This window comes from Crocodylus porosus, unplaced genomic scaffold, assembly GCF_001723895.1.
Source record: "Crocodylus porosus isolate Cpor-Errol unplaced genomic scaffold, CroPor_comp1, whole genome shotgun sequence".
In the NCBI taxonomy this organism is placed as follows: domain Eukaryota; kingdom Metazoa; phylum Chordata; order Crocodylia; family Crocodylidae; genus Crocodylus; species Crocodylus porosus.
Genome location: NW_017728918.1, coordinates 45,835,468 through 45,856,640, shown reverse-complemented (window position 1 = coordinate 45,856,640; position 21,173 = coordinate 45,835,468). Strand labels below are relative to the sequence as shown.

The window sequence follows — 21,173 nt, the reverse complement described above, 5'->3', positions numbered from 1 at the left end:
TCTGCACCTTTTTTTCTCAGAATGGACACGCTCTGAAGGCAGTTTCCAAAGTTGTACTTTCTTTCTTGGAAGGATTTCCACAGTTATGTTGTGTTGTGTTTTCCTGTGAACATGGAGCACTTTCAATTCCTTCTGTACCAAAGGAAATGCTGAACCTCTTTCTTGTGTGAGCCTTGCATATTGTGTTTTGCACATAGTCCATCCCAGATTTTTTTGTGAGCAAGAGCATATGCAAGCTGCAGTCTAACTCTTCTAATCCTTAAGTGGCTTCTGAGTGATGGTGAAAGATTCTTTAGGACTTCCTCCCTTTGTGGATTGCTTTATGATGTTTTTTCACCTTTAACTAATGGTTGCTCTCTGAAGCTCAATGAAAAAGCAGAAGGTGATGGTGGTGGGAACTGCTCATCCTTCTCTATTGAAATGCTTTATAAACACCAGTAAGTATTTTTAACTGTGCCTTTTAAAAAGTAAAAACAGATTCCACTTTAGGTTATTAAGAGCAGGCTTCAATATATTTGTATGTTTTATTTTTGGTTATAGATTGTAAAGAATAAGGAAGCATCAACACAGGAGGCATACTCAGATCTGATAGAGCAACAAAGAGCCACAGTTGATGAGAACAGGAGACTCATGGGAAAGATAAAAGAGCTTGAGGTCATTCTGGATGAGATGAAAAAACAAAAATTCCAGGCAGAACAAGAACTGCCCAAAGTAAAGGCAGCTGCTGAAAATGAGCTGAAAGAACAGCAAAAAAATATGGAAGAGCTATCTGCTCAGAAAATCAAAGCAGAGCTAGAGGCAAAGCAATATCGTATGGAACTAGAGAGCCTGTCAAAAGAAAAAGCTGCTGCACAGCAGGAGTTAGACCGTGTGAGAGAGCTTACTTTTCAGGCAGAAGCTCAAAGAAGCGTACTGGAAGAAAACCTCCGAGCTTTCAGGAATCAACTGGAGGAAAGCACTGCTGCTAGGAGAAAACTTGAAGATCACCTCAGAAAGAAAGATACAAACCTTCAAGACTTAGAGCAGCAAAAGAAGGATTTAATGGAAGAACTGAGGAAGAAAACAGAAGGGGAGGAAGGTCTTGTGAAAATAATAAAGCAAATGGAAAAAGATCTTGAGTTTGAAGGGAATCTAGAAGTAAAAAAACTCCCAGAAAAAGAGAAATATAATACTAGAAGGCAAGTACTTGAAGGTGGATACTCTTTAGTTAAAGAAAGTGTGCTGAAAACTTGTACATCTGTGCATGACAAGTCTAGTAGAATTGAGCCTGAAATTACAGGTTTCCAGAAAAAACAAGAAATAAGGAAAGTAGAGGAGCTTAAACAGCAGATCAGTGAGCTAACTGTTGCTAACAAGAAGGCCGAAAAAAGCATTAAAGATCTCAAATATGAACTGAATGCTCTTGAACTTCAAAAAAAGTCCTCAGAAGAAAAGGTCCATTTATTAAAAGAGAAATTAGATGATGCTAACACTGCACTTAAAAGTCTAAAAATTGAGTTGGAACAGAAAGATCAGGTAGAGCAAGGATACTTGCAGCAGCTAAAAGAACTTGATAAGCAGCTGCACAAAACTACAAGTAAAGCTGAAGAGGTAATGCAGGAGGCCATAGATCTTAAAAAAGTTAACATGAATTATCAAGAAGAGGTGAAATCTCTTCAGCAGGAAAAGGCACAGTTAAAAAAGGAAGCAGAGGAGTTGACTCGGTCACAGACAAAAACAGAAATCACTATCCAGCATTTAAATTCACAAATCAAATGTATCCAGAAAGAGAAGTTGGTTGCTGAACAAAGAACACAGTCATGCAAAGGAGAAGCAAATAATCTGCAAGAACAGTACAAGAAAATTCAGGAAGAGTTGCTTCAGAAAACAAGAGCAGAGAATGAAAATCAACATCAGATTCAAATACTGAAAAATAAGCTGGCTGAAAGTAATCAGTTGGCAGAAACATTGAAACAGAAAGTCGAGGAGCTTAGTATATGGAACACTGAAACCAAAATAATGATGAAACAAATAAAGTCTGAATCAGAGAAGGCAGGTCTAGAGAAACAAGCTATCCAGAGAAAAAATGAAACGTTAAAAACCCTAGCAGATGGTTTCAAAGAGCAGCTACGTACCACGAATGAACAGTTGCACAAACAGACAATAATTGAACAAGAATTCATATGTAAAGTCAAAAGTCTAGAAGATGACCTAATAAAAACAAAAGCCTTAGCCAGTGAGTATAAGCAGAAGTGTGATAAGCAGTGTGCTTCCACCCTGAGCACTGAAATGGAAGTGAAAAATCTAAATGCCCAACTGAATTCTTTAACTATGGAAAAGAGGTTGAGTGACCAGAAAGTAGAACTGCAGCAAGCTCATATACAAGAGCTAAACAGTAAATTGAAAAAGTTGCAAGATGAATTCCATCAGAAGACTCTAGATGAGCAAATGGCACGCAAAAAGATGTCTCTGTTTCAGGAAGAATCCATTAAGTTTAAACACTCTGCAGAGGAATTTAGAAAAAAACTTGAAAAGTTACTGGAGTCCCATAGCATCACTGAAAAAGATATTTCTAGTGTAAAACTGGAATGCATTGCTCTTCAACAAGAAAAAAAAATGTCTCAGGAGAATATGAAATTGTACAAGATGCAAATTGAAGATCTACAGGAAAGACTTCAAAAGTGTCGTGAACAGCTGCAGCAGGGAAAGCTTGCTGAAATGGATTATCATCAGAAATGCCAGAAACTTGAAGCAGAATTAGAGGTACAAAAGCGTATGATCGAGAGTTTAAAACAGAAAACAGATCTGCACATAAAGGACCGTGAACACCAGTTCGTCCTGTTTCAGACTGAAGTTCAGCAAAATAATAACATCAAGGATTCTACACTCAAATTGGACTCTGAGAGGAAGGGAAATGAGTTTAATTACCTGGGAGAGACTTCACTCAGAGATTTTGAACAAATGCATCAGTGTGCAAATATCACTTCTCCTTTGTTAAGAAAGAAACAGGAGAGACAAGTTGAAATAAACATTGCAGGTTTTAAATCTGATCAATTAGGAGAAAAAAACTTGCACATGAGCACAGATGATAAAGTGCCAAAAGACCTGCAGTTTCAGTTATCAAGAATAAACCAGCCATTAGAGAATGATACAAACCAACAGTCTTTTACAGAGTATGTTTCTGAAACAAGCACACAGTTCCAGATAACTTTTGATAAAACAGACTCAGTGGGAGGAATACCAGAAATGGACATAATAAGAGACAGAAATCATCACTTGTCCAGACAAAGTATTACACATGAAGAGAACATGAATCATGAACTGGGATTAGGAAAGCTTATACAACCTTTGGAGGTATATTCTACATTTTGTGAATATTCACCTTGCTGGTGCTGGTGTTTTTGTTTTGTTTTTGTTTTGTTTTTTAAACTATTCTTATCATCACTGTCCTTTATTCCTGTTCTACACTCTTTGTTAATACTTGTATGTTTTCTGTTATATTTTTCTTACTTTAGTGTACAGGACCTGTTCATGCTTAAATTAGAATAACAAAGACTAAAATATAAAAACTTATTTGTAATTGATGCATTTAAATATATGTTATACTAAAATACCTTTGTTTTTTTAAAGGTTTATATACATTATAGAAATTCACATAAAATTATACTCATTTATGGTTAGAAAATGAATTGGGTAATATTTAAGTTCAGTAACAAGCACAAAAGGAATTTCTACCATGCTCTTCTGTCACATCCTCATAAATACATCCTATTTAAGTAAATATTTGGAGTGTACACATACATTTCACAATTCTAGCTTTCTGTATTTCTATGCTATCTATGGTAATAAAATTTCTTGCTGCTTATTTCTGGTGTTTGTTCTTGCCATTGCATCTTTCTGGTGGTGGAGTTGAAATTGATACATGTTACATGCAGAAAATGTTCTCCAGATTTTCTACTCATGGTGTCAAAAAATTCCTGTTTACAGATAGTGAAGAGCAAGCAATATAACATGCATATTGAAGTTACAACATTAAAACAAGAAAATGACAAGAATCTTGGTAATGAAGACAGGATGTTTGATGGCTACAAAACATCTGAAGGGTTTAGGAGAGAAGATTTTGCAAAGATGAGTTCTTTCTTAGATGAAAAGATTTTGAAGGACGTTGATAACATTCATTATGGATATTCTTCTGGGGAAGATGATATTAAATTCCATGGTCTTCGACGTGATGTAACTGCCAGGCAGTTGGTTGAGGTTAAGCTTTTGGACAGGAACATAGTTGAACAGCTCCGTTCTGGCCAAAAATCTATTGATGAGGTTCAGAGAAGTCTTGACAAATTTTTAACAAAACCTACTGCAATAGCTGGCCTATACATTGAATCTAGCAAAGAAAGAATCTCTTTTGCTTTAGCAATAAAGAAAAGAATCATTGCAAAAACATTGGCAACGACATTCTTAGAAGCCCAGGCAGCCACTGGTTTCATCATTGATCCCACAACAGGTCAGAAATACTCTGTTGATGAATCGATCATTAGGGGCCTTGTAGATAATGAATTTAAAGGTAGATTAATTGAGGCAGAGAAAGCAGTTTTAGGATATTATTGTTCTGGTAAAATAATGTCTGTGTATCAAGCTATAGAAGCTAGACTCTTGGAAAGACAAAAAGGCAAAAATATCCTTGAAATCCAGATTGCATGTGGGGGCATCATTGACCCTGTAAGAAGTGTTCGTGTTCCTCCAGAACTTGCAGTGCAGCTAGGCTTGCTAAGTAATACAGTTTTAAAATTTATACATGAACCATCTAGTAACACAAAATGTTTTCATAATCCAAATAACAGACAAGCTATGTACTACAAGGATTTGTTGAAAATGTGTTTGTTTGATGTAGATAGTAAATGTTTCCTGCTTCCAGTTGGTGACCGAAAAATTAGTACCCAATCAGCAGAAAAAGGTCATAAAATTTCTGTGATAGACATCAAAACTGGAGCAGAAATGACTTCCTATGAAGCATATCAAAATAATTTTATTGATAAAAATACATATATTGAGTTGTCAGAACAGGAGTTTAACTGGAAAGAGTCTACCACTTTTGATTCCCATGCAAACTCTTTTCTTTTGTTGACTGATCTCAAAACTGGCTTGCAGTTTAATATTGATGAGGCTTTAGCACAGGGTACAATTGACAGAACATTAGTCAGTAAATATAAGGAAGGTGTCATCACAGCTAATGAGCTTGGTGATATTTTGGTGAGCAGTACGCAACTAAATAAAGATTTGAACAGTCCTATTGCAGGATTTTGGCTTTCTGACAGTAATGAAAGAATTCCAGTTTTAAAAGCCTCACGCAGAAACTTGGTGGATAGAATTACTGCTCTTAGGTGTCTAGAAGCTCAGGCCAGCACAGGGGGCATAATTGATCCACTTACTGGAAAAAAGTACAGTGTTTCAGAAGCTTTGCAAAGGGAGCTAATTGATGATACTTGTGCTACACAAATTCAGCAGTGTGAACTAGTCTTTACGGGTATCATTCATCCAGTAACAAACAAAATTATGTCAGCTGTTGAAGCTATGAATGTAAATGTCCTAAACAAAGAAATGGGAGTTCGCTGTTTGGAGTATCAGTACTTGACTGGTGGACTGATAGATCCAAAATCTCATTCCAGGTTGTCAGTGGAAGATGCTATCAAGAATGGCATTATTGATGCTATCACTGCCACAAAAATGAAAGATGACAAATACTTTGTCAAAGCTATAACATGCCCCAAAACAAAGAAGAAGTTGACTTACAAAGAGGCCTTAGAAAAAGCTGTTTTTGATTATCACACAGGTTTACGATTATTGGAAGCAGCTGAGCCCATTAAGACAGGGATTTCTAGTCTCTACTATATTTCAAAGTAGCACACTGGTTTTGGTACTCCACAGATTCTAATTGTCCATTAGTCACTCTGGGGAACACTATGGCTACATATTATCTAATGTAGCCGTCATAAGAGACTATTAATTGAATTAACGTGAAGTGAAATTGGAAATTGGTATTAAGTCCTTTTGTGTTCAAAGGATTATTTTCGGTTAAGTTAGGAAAAATTCCTGTTGAGTACAAAATGGAAGTTATGTTGGAAGTAGATTCTTACATCATTATTTTCAAACTGGTATCAAGTATTAATACTGGAGTTAATGCAGTTACACCCATAAAAAGCAGTTACATAGAACCAGGCCTGTACTGTATTTAAAGTCCAGTGCCAATTTTTAAGAATAATATGTGTTGTATTTACAGTATCCTGTCAAATAATGCTGGCTTGATTATCATCACAAACTGCTCTCAATAATTTTTTAAAAGATCCTTCCACTGTTTTATTTTACAAATGGATCTGAATATGTTTAGACTACAATTCTATGACATTTTCTTACGAATAACTTCACTCACATGTAGTATAGGGAAATGTAGGTAGACTTCTCATAAGCATGAATTTTCAGTGATTTTAAGGAACATGTTTGTAATTAGCTTTTTAAATGCTTGGACTTTTTTCTAATTTTTTTCATTTTCTCTTGTACTACAGGAAAGTGTTTGAACACTTTTTTAAGTACTGAAAAGTTTTAGACTACCCTAAGACTGGTTAAAAATCATATATTACTGGGCACAAACCGTACATCTATAATATATTTATTGTGGAAAAATGGTAACTTTTCCATCATTATTTCTTAATTTTTCCTGCTTTTAAGTTGTGAAAACATTTGTTTTTCCTCCTATTTGTAACTTAGTAACCTGTCTAAATGTAGTTCGTAGTATGATACCTGATACTGACTGTATGCATATAAGGCTAATGCAAAGGCAGCAATTCAAAGCTTTTCTAAATATAAGCATTGTTTAGATTTTAATTACTAAGTAGAGGCTGGGAAGTTGTGCTGTTTCTGTCATATCTATAACATGGGGTGTGCAGCATATGACTATGTTTCATAGGTATTGCAATCTCTGCAAATGTTTGGACAAATCAGTCTATTTATGTCTTCAGTTTTATGTCATGTTTTTTTCCTAACATAAAGGTTACACAGTAACGCATGAGGTAAAATAAAAAAAAACAAAAAACTGTAGCGGCTTTTTGGTAATACTCATATTGTGACAGGACTATGATTCTGTGGCTATTGAAATTGAACTTCTCAACCACTTAAATAAATGTATTTTTTACAATCCACATTACCTACCAGAAGTCAATGGACGAGGAAAAGAAAGAGCATGTTGAAAAGGCTGGGGATTTACTGAAATGGGTGTCAAACCTAAGCAAGACGCTCAGCAAAGAAGAAGGAGAAAAGGCGGAAAAGGCAGACTTGCCTAAGCAGCAGGTACCCACACATTTGTTTGGTAAAGCACCACTTCTTTCTTTTGGCTTCATGTCTTGCAGAAGGATTACTCTAAATACTTTTGGTTTCACAAAAGCAGCACCTATAATACCAGAAAAATGTGATTTCAAATTTGCTTCCGAGGGAAACATTTTCAAAGGTTTGAAATTAATTTAGGTAATACCACCACAGTATGTTTTAATGCCCCCCCCCCCAAACTGTCTGAGCCTGACAGCTACACATCCTACTCGAGTAGTTCTTGGTCTCTTCTGCTTCCAGTGAAGAAGGAATGAAAGGGAAGAAGGAATAGGTCCTAGGCCAGAGTTCATTTTCTTTTCATGTAATTAAAAATGTTTTGAAATGGAAAAAATAAGGACTACTTTTCTCGGTAAGTCACTGAAGGGCTGAAGTTTCTTTTTCTGTGATAAAAAATAGAATATTGCAGATGGGCACATCTACATGTCACCATACATCACCGTAGTGACACTACATTGCTGTATGACGCTCTACAGTAATGTAGCAATCATGCAAGTCTACATGTGATCAACAGCTACCTCGCCATAATGGCACACTTCTCCATTTTAGTGTGCCACTCCAACAAGGTAGTGGCGAAAATTAACTGTGCGCTGTGCACACAGTGCAGTAACGACATCACTTTAGGGCGACGTGTAGACATGCCCTGTAATGACAAGGAGTACTTTACTTCATGGTGAAAAGCAGTACTACAGAAAAGTGTCTGGGATTATAGTGGACCACAAGCTGACTGAGTTAACACTGTTCTGTTATTGCAAAAAAAGGCCAATAGCATGCTGTGACATGTTAACAGGAATGTCTCATGCAAATCATGGGAAGTAATTTTTCCCCTCTCTTCAGTGTTGGTGAAGCTGGTGAAGCCTTACCGTGAACTCCTATGACCAGGTTTGGCCCTGCAGTTTAAGAAAGAAGTGGATAATTTGCAAAGAGTCTAGAGGAGAGTTACAAAAATTCTTAGAGTTCAAGAAAACTTGACATACAAAGAAAAAATGGGACTTATTAATCTGGAGAAGAGAATACTGAGGAGGAATTCGTTAAGGGTCTTCAAATACAAGAAGGATTGTTATAAAGAAGATGGTAATAGACTATGTTCTGTGTCCACAGTGGACAGGGCAGAAGTATCAGTCTTAAATTACAACAAAAGGGGGTGCATCTACACATGCACTTAACTGTGCAGTAGACTAATTTGCTGCAATGTGAAGTGTCACATTCTACACGTGTGACACTTAGACCTGAGCAAATTAATTTTCACTGCCGTGAGACAGTAGTCAGGGACAGTACTATTTTATGACAGTGAAAATAATTGCACCTAAACACATGAGTAAATGCTGACCCAGGTGTAAATTGCACCCGGTCAGCCCAGGCAGCCGGGGCCGGATCTCTGCCTGCCATTTAGCCACAGAGCTGTGCACACTGGGGCACTGTCGTGTCCTAGTTAGCCCCTCTGCCATTGATGCCTCCTCTCAGAGCCTGGAGCTCACCCTCTGGCCCCCTGCCAGCCTGGGGCTGCTCCACCCCATCTCATACTGGTGTGGTCCTGGGTGCAGTATCTGCACATACACCCTGGACCACAGCAGTTTGAATATCTGCGTGTTCCATTAAGGTGCCCTGATAAACTCTGGCAGAAACTGTGGTGGAATTTATCATGTTGCCTTAGTGGGACATATAGATGCACCCAAGAAGTTTAGATTTGATTTTAGGAAGAATTTTCTGACTGTGTTGGTGGAAGCAATGGAACATATTACCAGAATGGGTTATAGACATTGAAAGTTAGAGTGAGTTAGGCAGACACTTGTCTGGGTAGATTTAGGTAGGTATAATCTGTCTCAAGCAGAAGGATGAATTGACTGATCTCCTGACACCTCTCCCCGTCCTATTTTCCTGCGAGTCTATGAAGGAGTCTTCAACAGATGGTAGTTTCTCATCTCGCTTTCAAGCCCCTGCATACTACAAAGGGAAGGAAATACAGAGAAAAGAAATATGGAAGGGATCTGATAGGGTCCTTTCTTACCACCAGTTGATCTTTGTGAAGGAGACTGCAGTCAGTTGCTTTTTTGCATTTTCTTTTCTATCTCTGTTGGGTCACAAAAACAATACCTGTTACCTGGTTAACACACCAGAGAGAGACACTGAGGGCCTTGTTACACAAGACACTTAGCACTTATTACATTTAGATTGTAATAAACAGTACAACTTGGGAAGCAGTCACATGTCAGTGCTCACTATGATCTGAATTCAGACTATTACCACATCAGTCTTGAATCAGCTCCAGTGTGATCCAAGGGCAGAGACCAAAAATTAGCTGATTTTTGGTCTCAGCCCTGGGATTGTACTGGAGCGAGTGTGAGATTTCAGTATAAACAAAAATCTTAGCCTGGGAATGCACTAGTTTCAGTTGAAGACTTCTTTGAGGTTCTGGGGCTGGGTCCCACAGTCCGTGGATTGTGGGTCCTAGCTCTGGGACTGCAAATTGATCATGTTATCTCCATAGAGCAGCCCATACTAAGGCAACACACTAGTTAATATAATTGGGAGATATTCCTCCCTCAAAGAGGTATAACCATACTACAATATGATCAAACTTAGCATGTCATGGACTTTTGTGTGTCAAGCAACTTCTATTTAAATTAAAATACTGGAGCTTAATGGTTAATGCTAAATGGTGTGAGACCTCTTTCTCTCGTACCTATAGATTAAGAAGCAAACCATTACCTCAGGCTGACCTCTGAGAAAACACTGACTTTTTATTGACAACTAATGTATTTGTATCCAGAATCAGCCAGAGGTACCACCTTGGGGTCTTTTTTCTAGACCCTCTTAACAGCATCAACTCACTTCTTTGCCCCTTTGTCCACGTATACTCATTTTTCGCAACTAACATCTGAACTTAAATGCTGAATATAGAAGGGTGTTCTCTACTGTTTTTATGGCCCACTGTCTGCCTCTCTCCATCCATACTGCCATGAAACATAATCACTGAAGCCGGAGATGCTCATTCACTTTACAGATGTAATTAGCTGTTTGAGCCTAAAGTCAGGTGGAAGGTAGGGCAGGGTATTACCTTAGAGATTTAACTGGTGCAGCAGCATGAGCTTTCATAGGCAATAACTTACCTTGTCAGGTGTCAGGAAGTCACTTTATGAGGAATAGAGAAAAAGGTGTTTTTTGAGTATTATGAACATTATTGCTGGCAACCTGTCCTAGCTAACTAGAATCCAAGATAACGAGCTTGCTAAGTAATAAGTGACTGTTATCATATGCCTTTTTCTGCATACAGCATAAAATTAACATAGTGCTTGCAGGTTTTTAGCTAGGTTTCTCTGGCCATTGTAGGTAAGGACATGCTGTGTTATAAGAATGTTGGAGCTTATATTACACTCCAATGCAGTTGTTACACATGAATCCCTGCCCCACCGATCACAGATACAGTCTCTTTAGAGACTTCCACTTTTTGCAGGCCTCAAAGACCTTCATGCAAGTTCTGTAGTAAACATCCTGGTGTCCTGTTGGATCAGAAAGATACTCAAGCAGGCAGACGATACTGTTTCATTTCTGTGGGCCAAAAGTGTAGTACTAGGCTGTAGAGTACCAGGTTCACTTTTATTATTTCGGAATCAATTTGGAAATTTCTAAGCTTTAGTGGTGGGACTTTCAAAAGAACTCAGCATTGCCCTAGTCTGCTTCCAATAAAGGTAGTAGTGAAGGTCACTGACAGAATTTGGCTGGTGCAAATCACTTTAGAATAGGGGTGTCAAACTCACTGAGTTGGTGAGACAGATCTGGACTATGGGGCTTCTCTCAGTTTGGACAACCTGCCTCTGGATCTGGCATATGGGACTTCTCACTGCAGCTCCAAGACAGCCACTGCATCAACATGGCTATTATACCAGTGTTAACATCACTACCCTACTACTGATTTGCAGGTCAAGCAACACTCCGAAGTTGGAAAAATTGCAACCCCCATGGATCTGGAGGTGATTTGTTAGGCCATAGAAAAGCCCCACAAACCTGATGACCCACTTCCATGGGCCTGATCTGTGATACCCCTACTTTAGGAGGTCCTAGTCACCATTAATAACTATAATTCCCATACAGTTTTGGGTGCTTGTGTGCTTTGTAAGCCATAGCCTATATATTTATGGAGGTTACAGAAGCGTACCATCCTGGAGGCACTGTGACCTTATAGGCCCAGTGATGCACAAGCACTGAGAGAGAGCACAGCAGAAGACACTGTTTGACTATATACTTTGAAGGTTGTAACCCCGTGTTCCAGCTCAGCTCTGATCTGCTGTCTTGAGAGGAAAAGGGATTTGGATTTTTGCCCTGCCCCTCCCTATCCCCATTTATGTAGCTGCTGCCAATGCTAGGTTCTTGATAATTGCTGTGAGAGTGCAATAAATGGCCTGATGCTGGATGAAAAGAAGGACTGTGTATAAAGGTGCTTGCACCTTATACCCCAATGCAGACGTGAAAAACTGGCCAGATTATCATCTTTTATTTTCAGTTTAATAATAGGGTTTGATGCAAAGTATTTCTTGGTTCATCAGGACTCAAAGACAGTTCTTTCCTCTGGTGTGAGTTCTGGAAGTTTGTTCTAGGACTTTAGTAGAAGATAGCAAACAATAAATTCCTTTCCAGCTTAGTTGACAATATAAAAGTAAACGACACACCTAGTGATTAAACAGAAGTCATCTTTGGAGTGGCATCAGCTGTGCCAGGATGGATGCATCTTAGCACAGCTGATCTGTTTTATTGGTGACATCAGTCAGGAGTGTTGTCCCATAGGGTTGGGCCCTGCCACTCCAAGGGGCTGAAGGACTATGGCCCTAGATACCACATCCCAATTCAGGGTGCACAGCTACAAGCAGGGGTTCCACCATGAGGGAATCCCATGAGGGGTTCCACCAACTTGGGATATGGCAGCATGATATGTGCATTATGAGAATTTCCTACAGGACAATTCCTAGGGTGCGCATCTGCAGGTGCGGAGTGGGGGAACTCCCATGGGGGTTTCTTCTGTCTGTGCTTGCAGACCACTTCCCAATCTGTGGCACATTAGCATGAAACTCATGTCTGCAGGGAATTCCTGGTATGTGTTTCACAGTGCAGCTCTCTGGGGCTTCCCCTGCCTGCACATGCAGGCCCTGGGAATCCCACGGCAGAATCAGGTTCCTGAAATCCCAAAAGTGCCTTCTGAGGGCTGCCTGGACTCTTGTGCCATGAAAAGTTAAGACATGCTATTATTACAACTTGTCCCAGCCAGAATTTAGAGTATTTGTGGCACAAGGGGCATGGACATCTGATCAGGTTTTGTGCCACTGTAAAAAAATTGATGGTGGCACAAAGATGACATCTGCTTACAGCTCTACTGGTATTTTCAAAAATGTCTGTTAAAATCTACTTTACCTCTGGGCTACTGTAAATACATACATCACAACTTTGACTTTTATCATGTGGTATGTCAATTTCCGAGTTTTTCTTTAGGTCATAATTTTTGTCATCCTGAGAACAAGCTATGGAGCAAGACACTTCCATGATATCTTTCTGATTGCAGCTTTATGGGGAATATGGCTTTATATGATTTATTAAATATTATTACATTATTTTAATAGAATTTGGCTTTTCTAATACATTTCCATGACAAGTAGCTTAATGTTTTGTGCAGCGCTTTACATTCTTATGTGAAAATGCCCTACCTACAGGGAAATAACCAGAGTTTGCCAGATAAGATGCACTGGTATTTATACTGTAATAGACTATTTTGTTACCAGTGGAAAAGTGTATTTTGGATATTTTTCTTATCTCTCATTACAGTGTATTCATAGTGAAAACCTGAATGTGTTTGGTTTATTTCTCAGATTTCCATGGATGAAATAACAACCAAGAAAGAACAAATAGCTGAGGCTTTGCAGACTACACAGTCATTTTTGGCAAAACACAGTGACAAGTATGTTAATTTTTATCACCTCATTCTCTGATATTGTAAATGAAACAGAAGTGAGTTTTTTACAAGGAACAGACCAATATTTTTATGTTAGTTTGAATAAATTTTGTTTTACATGCCTGTATACCATTTTATTTCTATTTTTTTCCCGTTTAAAAAAGAACTTGATTAGGTGAATATATCCTTGATTAGGTAACAAAACAAATAGAAAAACTTTTTATAGCACCTTTAAAACTTTTTCTTAAAAGCTTTTTATAGCAGCATTCATCTGAAGGATTTCAAAACACTTTAAAGTTTTAGCAAACTAATTTAGGATATTATTAAAGCATTTGCTGTGGAATCTCATAATGCTTGCTATTGAAGTTAACTCATATTGGCTTGATTGGTGATCAGTGAGCAGTTAGAGGCACATATTATATTTGTAACCCCAGAATGCCCCAAGGAAGTTGCATTTTTCTCAAAGGAGTTTGTTTTTAATTGTATTTGTTGATTGCAGGCAACTCCCTTATAATGCATATTAATAATTAGTTTAAAAAAACAGGGCCGTATTTGCTCTCATTTTTAAACAATCATATAATGTGTTTCTCATCACCCACTAAACCTTTTCAGTTCTGTAAGTAATTGTTCCCTTGCATTTAATTTTTTCATAGAATGACGGGTGAAGAGAAAAATGAAATAGAAAAACAAGTGAAATCCTTGCAGGACGGCTACAACTTACTATCTAACGAAGCTTTGAAACACCTGCAGGAGGTCCAATATTTGAGTGACGAAAAGATGGAGGAAAAGGTAATAATGCAGAAAACTTTGTATTGTATTCCCAACTGAAATACGTTGCTCCTTTTACTTTTGCTGCATGGTTATGGACAGTATATAAACACTTAAAGAAGAAATTGCATTTGATTGTATGTATCAGGATGCAGTAATATGAATTAAAAGACTGCAGTTTGTATAGTATAATAAGTAGTTTTATGTGTGCATATAAACATTCTGTTCATCAGAATTTGTGCAGTCTTAATACAGTGTGCCTTGCATGATGAGATAAAGCAAATCATTCATCACTTAACTCTTCTCTTAAAAGTCATCCTCTGACTGCTATATAAGTATGTGTTTGTGCTGCAAAAATATGACACTATAAAATAACATGGGTTAATTTTTACTTTATACTCTCCCAAATACATTCTAGACGATAAGTAATGGTCCAGATTTTCTTTAAATTCTAATTGGGTGTATAGATGAGGGGATGCACAATAATGAAATATTGCAAATACATTTATGAATGGATCTGAATCTTAAATACAGAATTTTGAATTCTGTCAAAAATGTATTTCAAAGGTATGTGTGCATATACATGTAGAAGCAATGTCTTGTGTAATTAGTTTAGAATAATATTATCAAACTGATTACTTGCTTTCCATGCCAACTAGTTACAGTATACGGGTGCTATAATATTGATTCCACATTATTGGGTGTCTGTGTAGAAGTGCTGTATGCTGTAAACATGAATAGCATGGATGTTTTGTATCACATACTGTTTCTGATTATTCTAACCTTTCACAAACACTTAGAGCATGAAAATTTTCCTTCCAGGTATATGTCCTACTTGCTCACTATACAATCATCTATTCTGTTGTCTTTCACTAACCCTATTTATGTATGCAAAGCATAGGTTTTCAATTCACAGATGCATGTTGATTTTAAATCTTTTATCACATCGTGTGCTGTTGATTCACTGACATAGATCACTTGCGCATTTGAGCTGCTAACATTCACAGCATTGCTCCAGTCCTGGTAAGTAGATGATTTGATGCTTAGCATGTATTCAAAAGCCCAAAAAAAGTTTAATATGTACCATCCACAAAAATCTTAACACTTCTTTTATATCCCTTTTTAGGTGGATAACGTCATTGCTGGTATCATTGATCAAACTACCGGAGAAATCCTTTCAGTCTTTCAGTCTGTTCTGAAAGGTCTAATAGACTATGATACCGGAATTAGGTTGCTTGAGAATCAACTGATTCTATCTGGCCTAATTTCACCAGAATTAGGTCTGTCTTTTGATCTTGAAGAAGCTAAAGCACATGAACTTATTGATGAACAGACTCTACAGCAACTGCAGGAATTAAGTAATGCTAAAAAAATTATTTCAGAGTTATCATTCATAAATATTCCGGTTATACATGCTTTAGATCAAGGTATAATTTCAGAGTCTTTGGCTATTAAAATTCTTGAGAATCAGCTTTCTACTGGGTATCTGATTGTGCCAGGTAGTGGAGACCACTTAACACTCCACAAAGCTTTCCAGAAGAACCTGATTTCTCCAGCACTGTTTTCAAAGCTTTTGGAAAGACAAGGTACCTACAAAGATCTCATAGACCCCAACACTGCAGAAAAGATTTCTCTTGAGGAGCTGATTCAGAGAAGCATAATTCATGAAGAAACAGGGTTACGACTTCTACCTGTGAAATCACTAGAAAAAGGTAGAATCACGCTAAAATGTGGGAGGAAGATTACTATTTTGAGAGCAGCCCATGAAGGACTCATTGACCGTGAAACTATGTTCAGGTTGCTGGGGGCACAGCTGCTTTCTGGAGGTATAATTGAACCTGACTCAGGGCAAAGAATGACGGTGGAAGAAGCCATGAAAGAAGGAGTGATAGATCAGGATGCTGCTTCTGGGATTCTGACCTACCAGGTTCAAACTGGAGGAATCTTCTGCTCAAATTCAGCCAAACGCTTAACTGTAGATGAAGCTATACAGTGCAACCTAATATCATCTACCAGTGCACTGTTGATACTAGAAGCAAAGAGAGGCTTTGTTGGCCTCATCTGGCCTCATACTGGTGAAATATTCCCAGTATCCACATCTTTGCATCAAGGAATGATAACAAATGAGCTGGCCTGCAAAATATTAAATGGCAGACAGAAAATAGCTGCGCTCTATATTCCAGAAACTTGTGAAGTACTCAGTCTGGATAATGCTGCACAATTAGGGATAATAGATGGTAGTACTGTGAATGTTTTGAACCAAGTGATCTTACCTGATAAAATGCCTAACATGGAAGATTTAGAGTCTTCTTGTAAAAATGTTGTGAGATGGTTATCATCTTATGAATTTCAGCCACCTGTATTTCATGATCATGAGCAAGAACAAGAAGAGTCTAGTACTAAAGAGCCTATACTTTATAGTTCAGAGCATGCCAAAAAGTTATTCATGTCATATCTGATGATAAATAGTTATATGGATGCAAACACTGGGCAGAGACTCCTGTTGTATGATGGAGAACTAGATGAAGCTGTCAGCATGCTGTTGGAAGGTGATGATTCTGCGTACAATACTGATGTGGCAGAAGGAGGACTCACTACCACATGCATAAATTCAAAAGGAATAGATCTGAAGCAATCTAGAAATGTTACATTCAGTAATGTCACAAGGAATGTCTTGATTGCACATAATGATACACAGAACACTTTCAGTGACAGTAACATAAAGCAATCTGAAGAAAATATTCAGAATGATAAATGTTCCCAGGAAAATGATTTCTGCAATAGAGCAGATTATTTTAATGCTAATGGTTTTGAACAGTCTGAACATACAGAGAACATGTTTTTAGATGAACCTGGAGAGAAACCTGGAAGTATAGTAGGTAGCACTCAAAACTCTGAAAAGGAAAATGCAATCAAAAGTTTTCAGGAGTATCCTAAACAGAAACAAATGGAACTGTGTAAGCTTATACATCAGCAACCAAACTCTGGAAATATTGAAGGGCATCCCCTAAGTAACTCACAAACCAATCTTATTCCAACAGGAGATAAAAACAAAATTAGCATATCAGATGAAAGAGAATCCATGGGTAGGGAAAAAGAGACTTGTAAAACGTTAGAAAATGTATTGGGTGTGAACGATTTGACAAGTTATAGTGAAGTCAGTACATTAGAAGAAAGCAGTGATATTACTGGTGGTCAGGAGAACAATTCAACATGTAGGCCTTACCTTTTGCAGCTTGCTGATACAAGTATGTTAATTGGTAAAGATAAGAGAAAAGATGATGTTCACTGCAGTCCCAATTTATTTGGAAATGCTGACATTGGAAAGAGACTTTCTGGAGAACTTCATGGTGAAGAATTAGTGAATCGATTTGTTTGTTATGATTATGAGCATGGCACACCACAGTCTGGAGATAATGAATATGGTGAGCTACTGGCAGACAGCTATACTGACACACTTGGCAAGCCGTTCCTAGAAAACTATAGTGAAGAGCATTGTGGACCATCACTAGAAAACTGTACTGAGCCACAAAGCAGGTTAACCCTGGAGGTTCATACCAATTCATATTATGGATTACCCTTGGAGGATCATACCGATGGCCTCTGGAAGCTACCTTTGGAAGAAAATAGAGATGTTCATTGCAGGACTCTGTTGGAAGACAATATTGATATACATGGTGGTCAGCCTCTGGGAGGCAGTATCGACATGGTTGGTGGGCATCTGGTAGAGGACAACAGTGTTACATATAGCAACTTAATTCTGGGAGATAGTGCGTGTAAACCTTGTGCTCTACCAGTGGGAGGGAATGAAGGCATCCTTCAGTTTGAAACTGACCACCTGCAGCATGAATATGACAGCAAAACTTGCAACTCTCCTCAGTTTGCTGATGCTTATGACATGCCTCAGATTGATGATGAGGATGCCTATGACACTCCTCGGGTTGATGATGATGAGGATGATGCCTATGACACTCCTCAGGTTTCAGACTATGATTCCTCTGACACTTCTGAAGATGAGGATGAGTATGATACCTCACAGCTTGAGGATGATGATACCCCAGAGCCTGAGGACTTTCCTTTAGGTGACCAGGAAGAAATAGATGTTGTAATATGCATGAGAGAAGAAAGAAATTCTTTGCAAGAAGTAGCCAATGTTGGAGGAAGCATACAGTGCTCAGATGAAGTAAATCATCCAGATACACTTGAAAGTATAAATCTGGGCTCAAAAGGTGCCAGAATGTTGGAGACAATCCCTGAAGAAGAAATAGAAAGTACATGGACCCCGGAAAAGAAAGGGCAGAAACCAGAAATTTCTTCAGAGAGTGAAGAAAGCGTGGAGAACAACCTTAGTTCCTTACTAAAGCTGTATGAAGATGAAGTTGAAAGAGATGGAAGTGAGGAATATGAAATGAAAACAGAGAGTGACTCTATTGAGGATAATTATGAACAAATACAAGAGGAAGAAGAAGATTATGATTATATGGATTATGATTATGATAGTTATGACACTGACACTGGTGATGATGAAGTAATGGCTATTTGTTACTCACAGCATCTTGATAAAAACACTGGTGACCAGTTCCTTGCCCCTTCAAAAGAAACTGAAGATAGGAAAAAATGCAATCAAAATATTGATACCCTGGATCATTATCATCCTTTAAAACCCATGGCAGATGATACTATTTTCCAGTTAGAATCCAAGATTGAAAATAGTTCTGGTGAGGACAGTTTTGATCTTACAGAGAAAAACAAAGGAGACATACAGAAAGAAATTGAAAGTCCTTACGAGGATTTTGTAGAAAGTAAACAAACATTAGAAGATGTCGCTGCAAGCCTTCAATCTGGAAATTGCCCTGGCACTGACTGGGTGTCATTTAGTAGTGAAGAAAGAAATGCCACACTGCATAAAACTCATGTGTCTGGGATTGGTCTGAATGAAGCAACTGTAATAAACTCTGTGCCTATTTGTGCATCACAGTCTACTTGTAGTAACCTAATTACTAATGATAATAAAAATATTCAAATAGAAGATCTGCTACCTGACCACAGCATAAGTATCATATCAAAGGCATATTCAAATCATGGCCAAAGACAGAAGCCAGATGAGGATAGCATTCTTGCTGAAGAGCAAATAATAAATAAGGTGACCTGCATAGAACATTTTAAGGTAGATTCTTCCCAAATGAATGATAAAACCCTCAGGCCTGTGTCTTATATAAACAATAATGATAGTCCATATTCAGTTACTGACCCAATACAAACAATCACAAATGAGAAACCTGGTCAAAGGGAAAAAGGTTTCGAAATGTCTAAACAAAATGCAAATATAGTTAATATTCTAAAAAACGGCCATATTGCAGAATTAAGTAAAAGTCCCATTCATATGGAAAACCTTGGAGAAATATTTGATGCATCTGTTATTAAAACAGGCACTGAATGTGCTGTTATGAATGAAGACAAAGTAAGTATTGGTCAAGACTCAGTTGATGCTAGGTCAGGACATTACAATGTGTTAGATACTGTGGAACCAGAAACTGAGGAAGAGTTTGATCTTTCCTCTTATTTAAAACAATGTGCAAAAAGTATAACAATAAAAAACATGTCAGAACTGGATGGGACTGACTCTTGTTACTTTGAGCAAGGTTTCACTGGGGAAAATGCTGTTCAGAATGCAAAACACTTAGTGAAAGCTGATAGTATAACTGATAGTGGGGGAACTCATTCAAACAAATTAAACTCAGAAACTGAGACTCCTCTCCTGATAGTTAGGGTAAAATCAAAGGAAGTTAATGTTATCAAAGAAAAAGGAACTGTTATTTATCAAAAAGCTGACAATGCTCTTAAAGATATTTCCGATAGCAACATTCTATGTGGCCATGAATTTGCCTTGAAGAAAGTTAACATGTTAGGAGGTACTGAGAATACCCAAGAACCAGGGGACAGTGAAACCACGTGTCCTGAGAAACACATACATACAACAAATTTTTCAGCTGGATGTTTGGATAATATAAGTGATAGCTTTGGCAATAGTGCATGGGAGGAATACGAAACATTGGTTTGTCACAGCAGTGGAAAAATCATTAAGGGAGAGAATGACTTAACCAATGAAACAATGTTCTTTGAAAATGGTATCAGGAAAGAAATGACAGTTGAATCACTGCAGAAAGAAATGGTTTTCTTGGAAGACCCCCAAGCAGAGGAAGGTATTTCACATTCCCCTGAAGTATCTGACTTATTAATTGAAGATTTAAAAAATATTTTAAAAAACAAGTTGAAAGTTGGCAAGCAAGAAGGCGAACCTTTAAATTACTCTGACACAAAAAATTTAATGCAAAACGTACTTAAGATGATTGGTGACACACACCTGGGGAATGAGACTTCCAGTGAGTCAAATATCAAGCCAGAAAATGATGAAATTAGATCTTCATTGGCAGCTGGTCCACCATGCATACAGTCAGAGGATTATGACAGTATTCCATTATTTTGGCGTGACAACAGAAGCCCTGACCTGCTTCGTGATATACTAAAGCCAGACTTCTACAAGCAGGAGATGGATAGTCCATCTGAAACAAAGAATGAACAGTCCCAGGATGAAAGAGACCAAGAAATAAAAGGTACTGTTCCTAAACTTATTACTTCTCAACTTGAACAAATTTTCCAAATCCCACCCAGAGATGAATGTTCATATAGGTTTGAGAAGCTTATGAGAGATTTGACAAAGGAGTTATTTACCAGCTCCCAGGCTGCTGATGCCTCCAAAGGTGATAAGTATGAAGGCAAAGCAAAGGAGCTTTGTCCTTTTTTCTCAACAGAACTGTCAAAATTTGGACTGGAAACTCTAACAGGAAGCCCACTGGAACACAACACAGTTGTTGCTCTGAAAAATGACCAGCAGCCTGAGAAGTCAAGCAGCCCTCCCAAAAGCTTTCCTGAGGATGTTCTTAAAATTGAAGAAGCTGATCCACAAGATGAACACACTGACAAGGTGAGTAAAAATGGACTGTTATACATTTATACAATTATACATTCCATTTTAAAGGAATCACGTGTTGAATATGGGAAAACATTACTGAGCCAGGAAAAAGAACACTAAAGTGATAAATATAAAACAAAT

The 21,173-nt window shown here is 37.9% G+C and overlaps 1 protein-coding gene across 16 annotated transcripts in view; it reads left to right on the top strand.

Annotated features, from left to right (window-relative positions):
- DST (dystonin) overlaps positions 1 to 21,173 on the top strand; it is a 478,409-nt gene that overhangs the window by 291,673 nt on the left and 165,563 nt on the right. For 11 of the 16 annotated variants that reach the window (XM_019537571.1, XM_019537570.1, XM_019537564.1 and 8 more), the window contains 4 exons: positions 7,186 to 7,320; positions 13,209 to 13,297; positions 13,945 to 14,080; positions 15,186 to 21,044. In XM_019537571.1, coding sequence (XP_019393116.1) covers positions 7,186 to 7,320; positions 13,209 to 13,297; positions 13,945 to 14,080; positions 15,186 to 21,044 — 6,219 coding nt within the window. Of the gene's footprint in view, positions 1 to 540; positions 3,334 to 3,966; positions 7,145 to 7,185; positions 7,321 to 13,208; positions 13,298 to 13,944; positions 14,081 to 15,185; positions 21,045 to 21,173 lie in introns of those variants that run through there. The other 5 variants (XM_019537575.1, XM_019537574.1, XM_019537576.1 and 2 more) reach the window with 2 other exon arrangements.